Source organism: Cetorhinus maximus, chromosome 25, assembly GCF_964194155.1.
Source record: "Cetorhinus maximus chromosome 25, sCetMax3.hap1.1, whole genome shotgun sequence".
Lineage (NCBI taxonomy): Eukaryota > Metazoa > Chordata > Chondrichthyes > Lamniformes > Cetorhinidae > Cetorhinus > Cetorhinus maximus.
Window position 1 is genome coordinate 24,500,370 of NC_135903.1, and position 13,180 is coordinate 24,513,549.

At 45.6% G+C, this 13,180-nt stretch overlaps 1 protein-coding gene across 1 annotated transcript in view; it reads left to right on the plus strand.

Annotated features, from left to right (window-relative positions):
* The window catches only part of itga3b (integrin, alpha 3b), a 160,908-nt gene that overhangs the window by 84,571 nt on the left and 63,157 nt on the right, over window positions 1-13,180 (plus strand). The window contains exon 7 of the mRNA XM_078529632.1: window positions 4,406-4,599. Coding sequence (XP_078385758.1) covers window positions 4,406-4,599 — 194 coding nt within the window. The remainder of the gene's footprint in view (window positions 1-4,405; window positions 4,600-13,180) is intronic.

A 13,180-nucleotide genomic window follows, 5' to 3' on the forward strand; every position in this document is an offset into this window, starting at 1 on the left:
CACCATGCACGTTTGCCAGTGTGTCCCCATTGCCCACTGCCAATGTACCAAGATGTCGAGTCAATCTAGGGTGGCCTATTATTCTGCCTGGAGTCCACCCAGGGCCGTACAAATAACCCAGCGGATGGAAAATGCAAGTGGTTGTTTTATTACAAGTTCAGTGTACTCGAGCGTTCGTGGCACCTATCTGACATCCAGTAGATTTCCACTGAGGCAAATTTCTTGTATGACTGTAGGAAGGAGCCAAAACATTGCACCCATCTCAAGACCTAATGCAGGAACAGCGATTAATAGGTAGCACTTTCATCAGGTCCAGTAAACCATTCTCCATAACCTCAAAGAGGTAGTTTCTGCTGACATTCAGTGCAATATAGCAGTGCAGACCAAGTCACTGTTAAGGTTCATCAACTCTCCTGTCTTTGTACTTTACTGTCTGTTTATTGTGTCTGCACCAGTCTCATAAACCTGTTCAGTCACATTTGATTTATATTTTGCTTGTTGCACATTTCTCTTTTAAGTGGTTTGCTCTTCTTACAACTTGATAATTTACTTTTACAGGCAGACTCCCAACACAACAAAAAAAACATTTTATTGAAGAGCTTACATTGTACAGTTAAACCGCAGAGCATGAGACACTTGTAACTTTGCTTTCTTGCCTGCAAGCGAGTAGAGGGTGCATTCTCAGAAAGTGGAATGTAATGTGATCTGGATTTCTTCCTATCACAGTATCAGGTGGTGCATAACATTCGATGGTTCTGTTAACGATCTTACCCTTTAGAAAGGCTTGACAGTTCTTCACAATGTTATTTATTCGTTTCCATGTCCAGTTTTCTTCTATTCTATCATTATCATTTGTGGGACCTTGCAAAGTGCTAATACAAAAGCAAAATGCTGTTGGAAATCTGCAGTAAGAACAGAAAATTCTGGAAAGCAGCTTTGGCGGCAATTGTGGAGAGAGAAATTAACGTTTGTGGTCAATGACCTTTCATCTGAACTGTGAAAAGTTAGAGATGTAACAGTTTTTAAGCAAGTGTAGAAGTGGTTGTGGGGGTGGGGGGGTGGTGTGGAGGGTGGTGGTGGGTGGGAACAAAAGGGAAAGGTCTGTGATAGAACAGAAGGCATAGAGATTATGGGCTGGATTTTCATGGAGTCAGGGAGACTCTATGGAGGTGTGAAAATGGCGGCTGTGTCCCGATTCTGGGATTCCCGGCCCCATTCCAGGGGTTTTGGATTTTCACCAGTGGGGGTTAAGGGTGGGGGTTGGATGGGGTCACAAGCTCACACTCTGCAGGCCTGACCTGGCCGGCTCCATTGCAGGGCTAGGCATGTCCTAGTCCTTCACAACTTTCATCGAGTCAGGCCAGCTTTTAAAGGACTTGTGGCTCATAGCACCTCAGTGGCGTCGTAAACCATAGTCTGGGTGAGGGTACCTTTTGAAAGCTAAGTTCAAAAGGCCTTGCCCATGCCAAGCTATGGCCCCTCATATCCTTGATGGGAAACTATGCCCTCACACCCATCCACCATGGCCTTCATGTCAAGCTATGGCACTTCCATGCCCATTCACCCATCATACACCCTGCACAGAACCAATGAACCTTATAGTGACAATAGGATGTGAAAAAACCTTTAAAACTACAGTGATTTCTTTATAAAAATGGTTTGATTACATCCCAATAAACTGTCAATCATCAAGACCCTTTAAATCATCAATAGCAGAAAATCCAAGTACTTGAAACATCTTTACCTTGTGTAAGTAAACTTTGTGAAATTGATAGAATAGGTCAATGAGCAGAAGCTGTCACCCAAGCAATGTTTTCCATTGGGTACAGCTTGTTTCAGATTCCTAATGGATTCCTGGCTCTCACCTAAGCTTTATCATTCATGGCTGACAGCGCATGCATCCATTAGAGTACTAAAACACCTGAGCCCCAGGAAAAACATTGCTTGAGTGACATTTCTGGCTTTCTGATATGTTCTGTCAATTTCATAGTGTTCATTTGCACCAGATAGAGGTTTCAAGTGTTTGCAGTTTCTTCAATTAAAACTTTAAATGGTCTAGATAATCAACACTTTTATTGGGCTGTATTAAAAATATATATATATATCTATATATCTATCTACAAATATGTGTGTATATATGTATATGTATGTATGTGAATGGGCATGGAAGTGCCATACCTTGGGATAGAGAGTATGGGGGGTGGGTGGAGCAGCATAGCTTGGCATGGAGGGTATGAGGGACCATGGGGGTTGGGTGGGGGGCATGAGATGACATTGATTGGGTATGGGGAGTGTGTGGGGGTTGAAGGCTGGAGGGCCATACTGTTTTTATTTGCTTTGGGACTTCGTCCCAGTTCTTTGAGGCCGGCCTTTTAACCAGCCCGCCTTGGCACTTGGAAACCCTTGTGGCTGTCTCTGAAATCTTTCTGGGGACAGCTGGCTAGGCTCCTGATAGCACCCGTCCCCATGAAGCGAAAATCCCGTCTTATGGCGCTTACACTTGAGGTGGGTGCACTGAGCCAGGAAATATCCGGATTCCCGTTAACCACCTTGAAGATTAAAGTCCAGTCCTACATGGTGCAAGGGATGCTAGCTCAAGGCAAAAGCAGATGGTAATGGGACAGGCGGCCCCTGGGGTCCTGCTCACTAACCGGTTTCCCATTTTGGATACTGGTGAGGGTGTTGATTCCTCAGATGAGTGCAGTCAGACCCAACTTTGTGGCATCACGAGCGGCTCAGCATACAGGAGGGGAGGAATAAGAAAGGAAGAGCAATAGTGATAGGGGATTCATTAGTAAGGGGAACAAACAGGCATTTCTGTGGCTGTAGACGTGACTCCAGGATGGTATGTTGCCTCCCTGATGCCACCATTTTCTGTTTTTAGTTCAGATTTACAGCATCTGCAGTATTTTGCTTTAATCTTAGAGGTTATGCTGAACTTGCATAGGGCACTAGTTAGACATCAGCTGGAGTATTGTGTACATTTCTGGGTGCCACATTAGGAAGGATGTGAACACATTGGAGAGAGTGCAGAAGAGGTTTACAAAAATGGTCCCAGGGATGAGAAACTTCAGTTAAGAAGATAGATTGGAGAAGCTGGGACTGTTCTCCTTGGAGAGGAGAAGGCTAAGGAGACTTGATAGGTGTTCAAAATCATGAGGGGGCTGGGTGAGATAGATAGGGAGAAACTGTTCCTACTCATGAAAGGATTGAGTCTGGAATGCTGGAAGTGTGGTAGAGGCAGGTTCAACCGAGGCAGTCAAGAGGGCATTAGATGATTGTTTCTATTTAAATAATGTGCAGGATTATGGGGAAAAGACAGGAAAATGACACTGAGTAATCATGCTCATTCAGAGTGCTGGTGCAGGCACAATGGGCCAAATGGCCTCCTTCGGCACCATAACAATTCTGTGATTCTGTGAAGTAAAGGAACAAAAGATAGGTCTTGAGGTGTAAACGGAGAAAAGCAGAATCCTCAAATGCTGCTGTAATCAAACCAAAAACAATCACAAGCAAAACTGGAAAACACAAAAAATTAATTGTGTGTTAATTGACTGTCCCACAGCCCTACATTATAACCATGATTATACTTAAAAAGCATTTCACTGCTTCTGAAGTGATTTAAGATGTCTTCGGGCCATAATAGATGCTATATAAATGTAATTTCTTTGTTTCTTGAAGGCCCTGAATCTTACAGATGTATACTTCTGCAGGTTTGACCCTGATAATGTGGTCACCAATGATTTCACTATGGGATTTGGCCCACAGATAAACGTGCTGCTTACCTCTCCCATGCACACTCAGCCCCATGCACCCCCCCCTCCCCCCCGTGCTCAAGCGCACGCACACTCACATATGGACTTGCATGCACGCAGGCGCTCACACATGTACACGCGCTCCACGCACGCATTCCATGTGTGCACGCGCGTATATGCGCTCCACATGCACAGACACATACGCACATTGCAGCAAGAATTACTACATAACGATTAGTAATGGGAGCCCTAGCTAATTAGTTTTTCTTCCTCTGTCCAGGGACATGAGACCCACTGCCTTCCTCTACTAACTTCTCAGCTGAGATCGGTTAACACAACAAAGGGAAGGGATCTGTCTGATTTATATGGCTCACAATGGACATTCAATTACCAACCAAATTGTTTGGGTGGTGAAATTCTTCATTAAGCACAAGCAATTTGTGTAGTAAAAATAAACATGTAAAATACTCCTCTTGTGAAATACTGAGGATTTAAATCTCATTTGTAGTTTGCATTTCTTTGTTCATACCAAATAAATAGACCATACTGTACTCTGTTCGTACTAGGCTAGACTATAAGATTTGTACGTGATAGTTTTATTACTCTGTAGACAGCTTTTTAACAGTGATTTGTTTTGTTTTTCCAAACAGCTGGCAAGACATAATTGCCGGGGCTCCCCATTACTTTGACCACAAGAAGGAGATCAGCGGGGCTGTGTATATTTACATGAATGTGGCGGGGAAGTTCTCAGACAAACCCAACCTGGTGTTAAATGGCTCACTGGGCTCCATGTTTGGTCACACCGTCAGCAATATTGGAGACATTAATCAAGATGGATTTCAAGGTTAGATGATTCATGAGCTATTTATAAATGAAACACATCATGCTATAATCCTTGTACTGCAGTATTTATGTAACTTATTGTCCTTAGAATTTGTAAGGACAATTTGTATCAGAAATTCATGGGTACTAAAACTATACATGCGAGGTTCAGAAATCTCAAACTCTCAGTGGGAAGCCCCTGGTCAAAGGGCCAAAATTCCTGGAGCTGGAAAGGGTAGAAAACCTGGGCTCAGGGCAAGAGTTTGGTGGCGCACCCTGGTTCAGCCAAGATTCCATCTCATTTGCTGTGATCCTTTAAATTTCAACAGAGTAGGGAATGTGCGTGGATTATCTGCCTGCTCCTGTGTCAAGTGAGTTGCTGCGCAATGCAGGGGAATAGCCTTCAGCAAAACTCATAGCTTCAAGTAACTTTGCCAAAAGGGCCCATTTCTCTATGACGAACAGAGGATTGACAGAATATTTTCTTTGGGGCCCCACCAGGTCTCCTTCCAATCGAAAGATGGAATGTCTCTTCCATTCTAGCTGGTGGTTCAGAATGGCCCATTTGGTGCACTGCCTCTGCCATGCAAATTACTCCATCCCAGAAATTTGGGATGGGGCCCCCAGCTTGAGGCTAAGATGGGTGAGGGTCCCACTCCCTTGCTCTGGTGCAAGGATAGTGGGCCTTCAACTTGGCTCTTTTTGCGATAACTGCACCATTTAGAAAAGACTTGTTGACCCTGATTGGATTATGTTGTTGGTGTTACTTCAGGTCATGGTTAATTGTTAGGTTATCGGTGATCTCGTAGCACATCCTTCCTGACTGATAGCTGATGTCCTGTTCTCCACTGTAACCCCTTGAAGACAGCTCATGACACTCAAAGATATTCATTTGGTTTACCCCTTCAGCCACATGGCCTTGAATTTATCTGTTCAGACTTTGTGTGAAGCAGCTGCCATGTTTGCCCAAGATACAGAAAGGAAACATATCCACTTTCCACCATGAAACCTGTATTTCCACAGTGATATTGAGGTTGGATTTGACTTGAGTGACCAACCAGCAGAGTAGCTCAAATGACAAAGAAGTTACCATGATTTTGGGGCCCTGGCTCTCTCCTGCTCTTCCAAGGCCCACAAAATTAATTCAGCATTTTGGTATGCCTCTTCAGTATCACATGTGGAACTAGTCAGAGTGCATATGGCACAGGCTCCGATCTATTATCCGTCTCCGTAATGGCTGTAACATCATACCCATTAACCTCAATTTGTGCCAGTAATTCATTTATTTTGTTCTGAATACTACGTGCATTTAAGAACCATTAATTTTGTCTTTTTACCATTCCCACCCCCCCCCCTTAACTTTATTTGCTGCTTTTTTAAAATGTTTGTACACTCTGTCCCTTCCTGCCACACTCTCTGGGTATCAATACCTAAATAGCTGCCCTGCAATGTTGCCATATCCTTTTGCTTTGTTAGCCTACATACCCCCTCTCCAGAACCCTCCCACCCCCCCAGCCCCCACCGTCTATTTAGTTTAAAGCCCTCTCTACAGCCGTAGTTGTTCAATTCGCTAGGACTCTGGTCCCAGCACGGTTCAAGTGAAGCCCGTCCCACCAGAACAGCTCCCTTCTACCCCAGTACTGGTGCCAGTGCCCCATTAACTGAAACCCATTCCTCCCCAACAATTTTTGAGCATTTAACACCTTGACTTTATTTACCCTATGCCAGTTTGCCCGTGGCTCAGGTAGTAACCCCAGATTTTTACCTCGGAGGTTCTGCTTTTTAACTTAGCTCCTAACTGTTCAAATTCTTTCAGCAGAACCTCCTTTCTAGTCCTAACAATGTCTTTGGTACCAACACGGATGATGACAACTGGATCCCTCCCCTCCCACTCCAAGTTCCTCTCCAGCCCTGAGGAGATGTCCTTAACCCTGGCACTGGTCAGGCAACACAGCCTTCTCGACTCTGCAGAGAACAGTATCTATCCCCCCAATTATACTGTCCCCTACCACTACTATGTTCCCATTTCCTCCCCCCACTTGAATGACTCCCTGTACCATGGTGCTGTGGTCAGTTCGCTCATCCCTGCAGTCCCCTCTCTCGTCCACACAGCTTGTAAGAATCTTGTAACTGTTGGACGATTGCAGGGGCCGAGGTTCCTCGGACACTACCCCCATACCTGCTTCACTTGCAGTCACACCCTCCCGATCACAGACCAAATTTGAATGAGCTAATCTGAGGGGGCGTCTCCACCCCCTGGAGCAAAGCGGGTAACTTTCCCCCTCCCTGATGTGGCGCAATATCTGCAGCTCAGACTCCAGCTCCTCAACTCAGATCTGAAGTTCCTTGAGTTGCAAACATTTACTACAGATATCTTTGCTCTGGATCACCTTGGAGTCCAGCAGCAACACATCACGCCTGCTGCCATCGCTATTGTATTTTATTTAATTACTTAATTACTCCAGTTTCCCTGTTCTTTTCACTCGAATGTAATTTTTTTACACGCCAGTATCTATCTTAAGCTGTTTTTAAGTAAAAGAGAACAAAAGAAAAAAAAGACCAGAGACTTAAGCACAAACTAAAGACTTTCCTTTTACTTTAAGACTAGAAATACTCACCAATCCTACTCACCAATCAGCCACGCTCTGCTCTCTTTAATGTCCTCTCACTCTCACTGTTAATGGCCCCGCTGCTCCTCTCGCTCTCTCACTGTTAATGGCCCCGCTGCTCCTCTCGCTCTCTCACTGTTAATGGCCCCACTGCTCCTCTCGCTCTCTCACTGTTAATGGTCCCGCTGCTCCTCTCGTTCTCTCATTGTTAATGGCCCCGCTGCTCCTCTCGCTCTCTCACTGTTAAACACCCCACTGCTTCTCTCATACTGTCTCACTGTTAATGGTCCCGCTGCTCCTCTCACTCTCTCACTGTTAATGGCCCCGCTGCTCCTCTCACTCTCTCACTGTTAATGTCCCCCCTGCTCCTCTCGCTCTCTCACTGTTAATGTCCCCCCTGCTCCTCTCTCTCTCTCACTGTTAATGTCCCCGCTGCTCCTCTCGATCTCTCATTATTAAAGGCTTTCTTCCTCATTTTTTTCTTTATCATGCTTGTTCTCTCTCTACCCTTTTCTTCCCTATTTTCTCTCTCTTGCACTCTCTCTCCGCTTACCTCTCCTATATTTCACCTCATGCTCTCTCTCTCCCTCTCCTGTTCCCCTTTTTCTGTCTCTTGCAATTTCTCTCTTCTTCCATTTTTCTCTCTTGCACTCTGTCTGTCTCTCTCTCCTTTCTCTCTCTCATCCACTTTCTGAATCCTCTTTTCCCCCTCACTCTCCTTTTTCTCTCTCTCTCCCCTTTTTCCCCCTTTTTCAGAAGAGAGAGAAAGAAAAGCAACTTAAACTTTCTTATAGGTATTCCCCTTTCTTTAGAGATTTTTTGATTCTTTACTCTTGGCCAGAGAACACACACAGGGTTAGAATCAGTTTCCCATGAGGTAGAGGTCGTTTATTGCACTCTGGCTAAAATTCACATCATGGGTCACAGCAGATAAGTGCATAGGTCTACAAGTCCTTGGTGTATATATGATCTGCATGTGGATGTGGGCCTGTCTACCAGGTCATTCAAGCTATTTGGTATAAATCCGAGGAACAAGCCATCTCATTAAGTTCAAAACATCTCAGATGATTGACATGTTGGGGTAGTGAGTCTCAATTGCTACCTGTATCTGGAATTCAAACCTCGTTCGGGTCTGAGTAGAGAGGGAGCACTGGTTCATTATAGTCCTTTTTCACAGGTGAAAAATGTCTGGTTCCAGGTTCCAGTGCACATGCATGCAGGTTGTGTGCGAGCATAGTTTTCTGATTATTTGATATGTAATTTCCCACTTATAGCAATTGGACAGACTGCAATTATCTGAAAAATGCAATTAAGGGATGTTACTGACTGAATACTACACTGTGCTGCAGCTGCTGTCCATGTGAGAGTCTCCGCCAGAGCGGGGGTGAGGGGGTCGACGGTCTCCGCCAGAGCGGGGGTGAGGGGGTCGACGGTCTCCGCCAGAGTGGGGGTGAGGGGTCGATGGTCTCTGCCAGAGTGGGGGTGAGGGGGTCGATGGTCTCCGCCAGAGTCAGGGTGAGGGGGTCGATGGTCTCCGCCAGAGTCAGGGTGAGGGGGTCGATGGTCTCCGTCAGAGTAGGGGTGAGGGGGTCAATGGTCTCCGCCAGAGCGGGGGTGAGGGGGTCGTTGGTCTCCATTGGGTGGGGGTGGGAAGAGTAGATGGTGACTTAGTTATGCATGATTAAATTGTTAACCTGTTAATTGGAACAGAGCCATCACTTTGTTACAGCCCCCAAAACTGCAAGGTATCTCTCAGAGCCCAGGTTTCGTTTAGGGCAAGTGCAGATGAAAGAATTGGCTGCAGAGGTCAGCCTGCCTGATTCAGGGCACTGTCAATTTTCCAACTCTTAATTTTAATGGCCAGAAAAGGAGGAGTATAACAAACTGGCTGTGCTGACACCACGCCCGACTTCCCCACCTGTGATCCCATCAAGCAAGATTCTGTACTCACAGTAAAAGAATCTTCTGCCCCATGTGAGGATGTAGAAGGCTAACAGGCCTCTGAACAACCTATGGCCTAGTGTCTTCAGCACCACAAAACCTGTGAAGGTTTCTGCTGTTCTGAGCAATGTATTGTGCATGAGTTGCATGTCTTACTCGGTTTTTGCCCAGCAATCTCTCTTGAACCATAATATCTCTCAGTCTTTAATTTTCTTTAGAATACATATTTCAGCATATACAGTGTGCATGCTTGTTATTAACTTAAGCAATTTATACTAGAGTTTGGGAGTTTGAAGTAATGGATGATCTGGTATGTGGGTTAAAAACGGTGCCACGGGAATCACAAGTTAAATCTTGTCTTTGTCGACCTTTGCGCTGGGCCCCATGTAAGCAACAGCATATTGAACTCTAGCCAAGTTGTTCCCAGAGTAGAGTATAGGAGTGACTCTCAACCACTGTATCATAAATAGCGATACGTATATCCTACTGTCTGCAATGCCCATCTCCCGCTCCACTTGGTGTGGTAATATATTAAATTAAATTTCTCTCACTTGAGGTGTGGCGTCAGGGCAGCTCTCTTTTCTCTCCCCCCCTCCCCCCCCCCACCCTCCTCCCCATGCAACCCCACCAGCCCTTTCCCCGCTCCCTGCTCCCCGAGAGTCAGAGAGGTTTTGAATATTTTGCTCTTCGGTGATATAGCTGCTATGCCATCAAAAGGAATTTTAAAAGATCATGGTCAGTTGAAGAGGGAATTGTGCATTTGTAAATTTACCCAGGTTTTGGCTAGAAAGCTGGGGTTGATGTTGTATGCAAAATACACAACTCCTAGAATCTAGCCTCTCCGCTTCTTCCTCGAACAGAGGCTCGAACAATCCTCATCCACCACTACTCTCCTCCGTCTGGCTGAACTTGTTCTCACACTGAACAATTTCTCCTTTAACTCCTCTCACTTCCTCCAAATAAAAGGTGTGGCTATGGGTACCTGCATGGGCCCCAGCTATGCCTGTCTCTTTATGGGATATGTGGAAGATTCCTTGTTCCAGTCCTACTCCAGCCCCCTCCCACAAATCTTTCTCCGGTACATCGATGATTACTTCGGTGCTGCTTAATGCTCTCGTCTGGACCTGGAAAAATTTATTAATTTTGCTTCCAATTTCCACCCCTCCATCATTTTCACATGGTCCATCTCTGACACTTCCCTTCCCTTCCTTGACCTCTCTGTCTCAATTTCTGGTGATAGACTGTCCACCAATATCCATTACAAGCCTACTGACTCCCACAGCTACCTCGACTACGCTCCTCACACCCCGCTTCCTGTAAGGACTCCATCCCATTCTCTCAGTTCCTTCGCTTCCGTCGCATCTGTTCTGATGATGCCACTTTCAAAAACAGTTCCTCTGACATGTCTTCCTTCTTCCTTAACCGAGGTTTTCCACCCATGGTGGTTAACAGGGCCCTCAACCGTGTCCGGCCCATCTCCCGCGCATCCGCCCTCACACCTTCCTCTCCCTCCCAGAACCATAATAGGGTCCCCCTTGTCCTCACTTATCACCCCACCAGCCTCCGCATTCAAAGGATCATCCTCCGCCATTTCCGCCAACTCCAGCATGATGCTACCACCAAACACATCTCCCCTTCACCCCACCCCCGGCGGCATTCCGCAGGGATCATTCCCTCCGGGACACCCTGGTCCACTCCTCCATCACCCCCTACACCTCAACCCCCTCCCACGGCACCTTCCCATGCAACCGCAGAAGGTGCAACACCTGCCCCTTCACTTCCCCTCTCCTCACCGTCCAAGGGCCCAAACACTCCTTTCAAGTGAAGCAGCATTTCACTTGCACTTCCCCCAATTTAGTCTACTGCATTCGTTGCTCCCAATGCGGTTTCCTCTACATTGGAGAGACCAAACGCAGACTGGGTGACTGCTTTGCAGAACACCTTCGGTCTGTCCGCAAGCATTACCCAGACCTCTCTGTCGCTTGCCATTTCAACACTCCACCCTGCTCTCATGCCCACATGTCCGTCCTTGACCTGCTGCATTGTTCCAGTGAAGCTCAACGCAAACTGGAGGAACAGCACCTCATCTTCCGACTAGGCACTTTACAGCCTTCCGGACTGAATATTGAGTTCAACAATTTTAGATCATGAACTCTCTCCTCCAGCTCCACCCCTTTCCAATCCCCCCCTTTTTTTCCCAATAATTTATATAGATTTTTCTTTTCCCACCTATTTCCATTATTTTTAAATGTATTTCCATCCATTGTTTTATCTCTACCTTTTAGCCTTTTTCGATTCCTTCACCCCACCCCCACTAGGGCTATCTGTACCTTGCTTGTCCTGCTTTCTACCCTTAATTATCACATTCCTTAGATAATATCACCACCTTCAACAGCTCTTTGACCTTTTGTCTGTGACATCTTTTCGTTATCTCCACCTATCACTGGCTCTACTTGTCCCACCCCCCTTTAAACCAGCTTATATTTCACCTCTCTTCTATTTTTACTTAGTTCTGTTGAAGGGTCATTTGGACTCAAAACGTTAACTGTGTTCCTCTCCGCAGATGCTGCCAGACCTGCTGAGTTTTTCCAGGTACTTTTGTTTTTGTTTTTTTTTTCCGTTTTTATTTGTAGGACATGGGTTTCACTGGCAAGGGCAGTATTTATTTCCCATCCCTAATTATGCTTGAAGGTGTCATTGTTAGTGAAGATAATACTGAGGTCTGCATGTGCTAAATTTGGCCTTCTGTAGCAATACTGTGTATTTCTACAGAAATGGAGACACTACCACCTGTTGGTGAGCTGATGTTACTTACACAGAGGAAGTGATTGGTAGCAATGTGGTAGTAATTTTTTGTGCAATGTGGTAGTAATTTTTTTTTAGGTACCAAAGTCAAACTGAATAAATTTATTCCAAGATTATTTGTGTAGTTCAGTGTGATCTTCCACAATGTGCATCTATCTGATGAAGACAGCTCTGTTTATGATTCATGAACTGACAAACCCATGACCACTACCATCTAGAAGGACAAGGGTAGCAGACACATGGGAACACCACCATCTGGAAGTTCCCCTCCAAGCCACTCACCATCCTGACTTGGAAATGTATCGCCGTTCCTTCACTGTCGCTGGGTCAAAATCCTGGAACTCCCTGCCTAACAGCGCTGTGAGTGTACCTACACTAGAGTGACTGCAGCGGTTCAAGAAGGCAGCTCACCACCCACCCTTAAGGGCAACTAGGGATGGACAATAAACGCTGGCCTAGCCAGTGAAGCCCATGTCCCTTGAATGAATAATTTTTAAAATTCTGTAGTTTTAGTTCTGCAGCACCTTATGTGATGGCTCTGTTTGGAATTTGTTGACTTTGCAGTATTCATAGCAGCCTTCCCAGGGTGTTGATTCTGGAATGGGAATGATTTGCTGGGATGGTTTCTCTCAGGAATTTCACATCTCAATCACCATAGGTTGTGCACTGCACCAAAGCTATTTTGAATCTTTCTATGCCCCAGGATGTTGCAGTCACAGCTTTCCCACTTGGGCAGCGATGAATGAGCTCTCTTTTGATTCAGCTGTGTAAAGGGAGCATGAGAGTGTCTGTCTGTGGTGCTTCACTCATCTACATTGTAAATATTCTGTTGATGTCATTTTGGCTTCAAATCTGCTTGAGCTTATCCAAAAAGTCCGTATTTTTTGGGCAGTTTTATCTGCACAGATGGTCCCAGGATGGTCATTTTCAACATCTCACCTGAACATGCACTTGCTTCCTTTAGCTCCAGAGATAGACCAGTGTCTCTGCTGCAGTGGTTACTGGGATAAAACTCTGCATTCTACAAAACTCATTCCTTTCAGAAAACTCACTGCTGCCTTGTGGTGACCTCCATACACCCATGTCAACATCTTCACAAAACAGGGAAAGTACGACAATAAAAGCAAAATACTGCGGATGCTGGAGATCTGAAACAAAGAGCGTTCTGAAGAAGTCATGTTGGACTCAAAATGTTAACTCTGCTTCTCTCTCCACAGATGCTGCCAGACCTGCTGAGTTTTTCCAGCA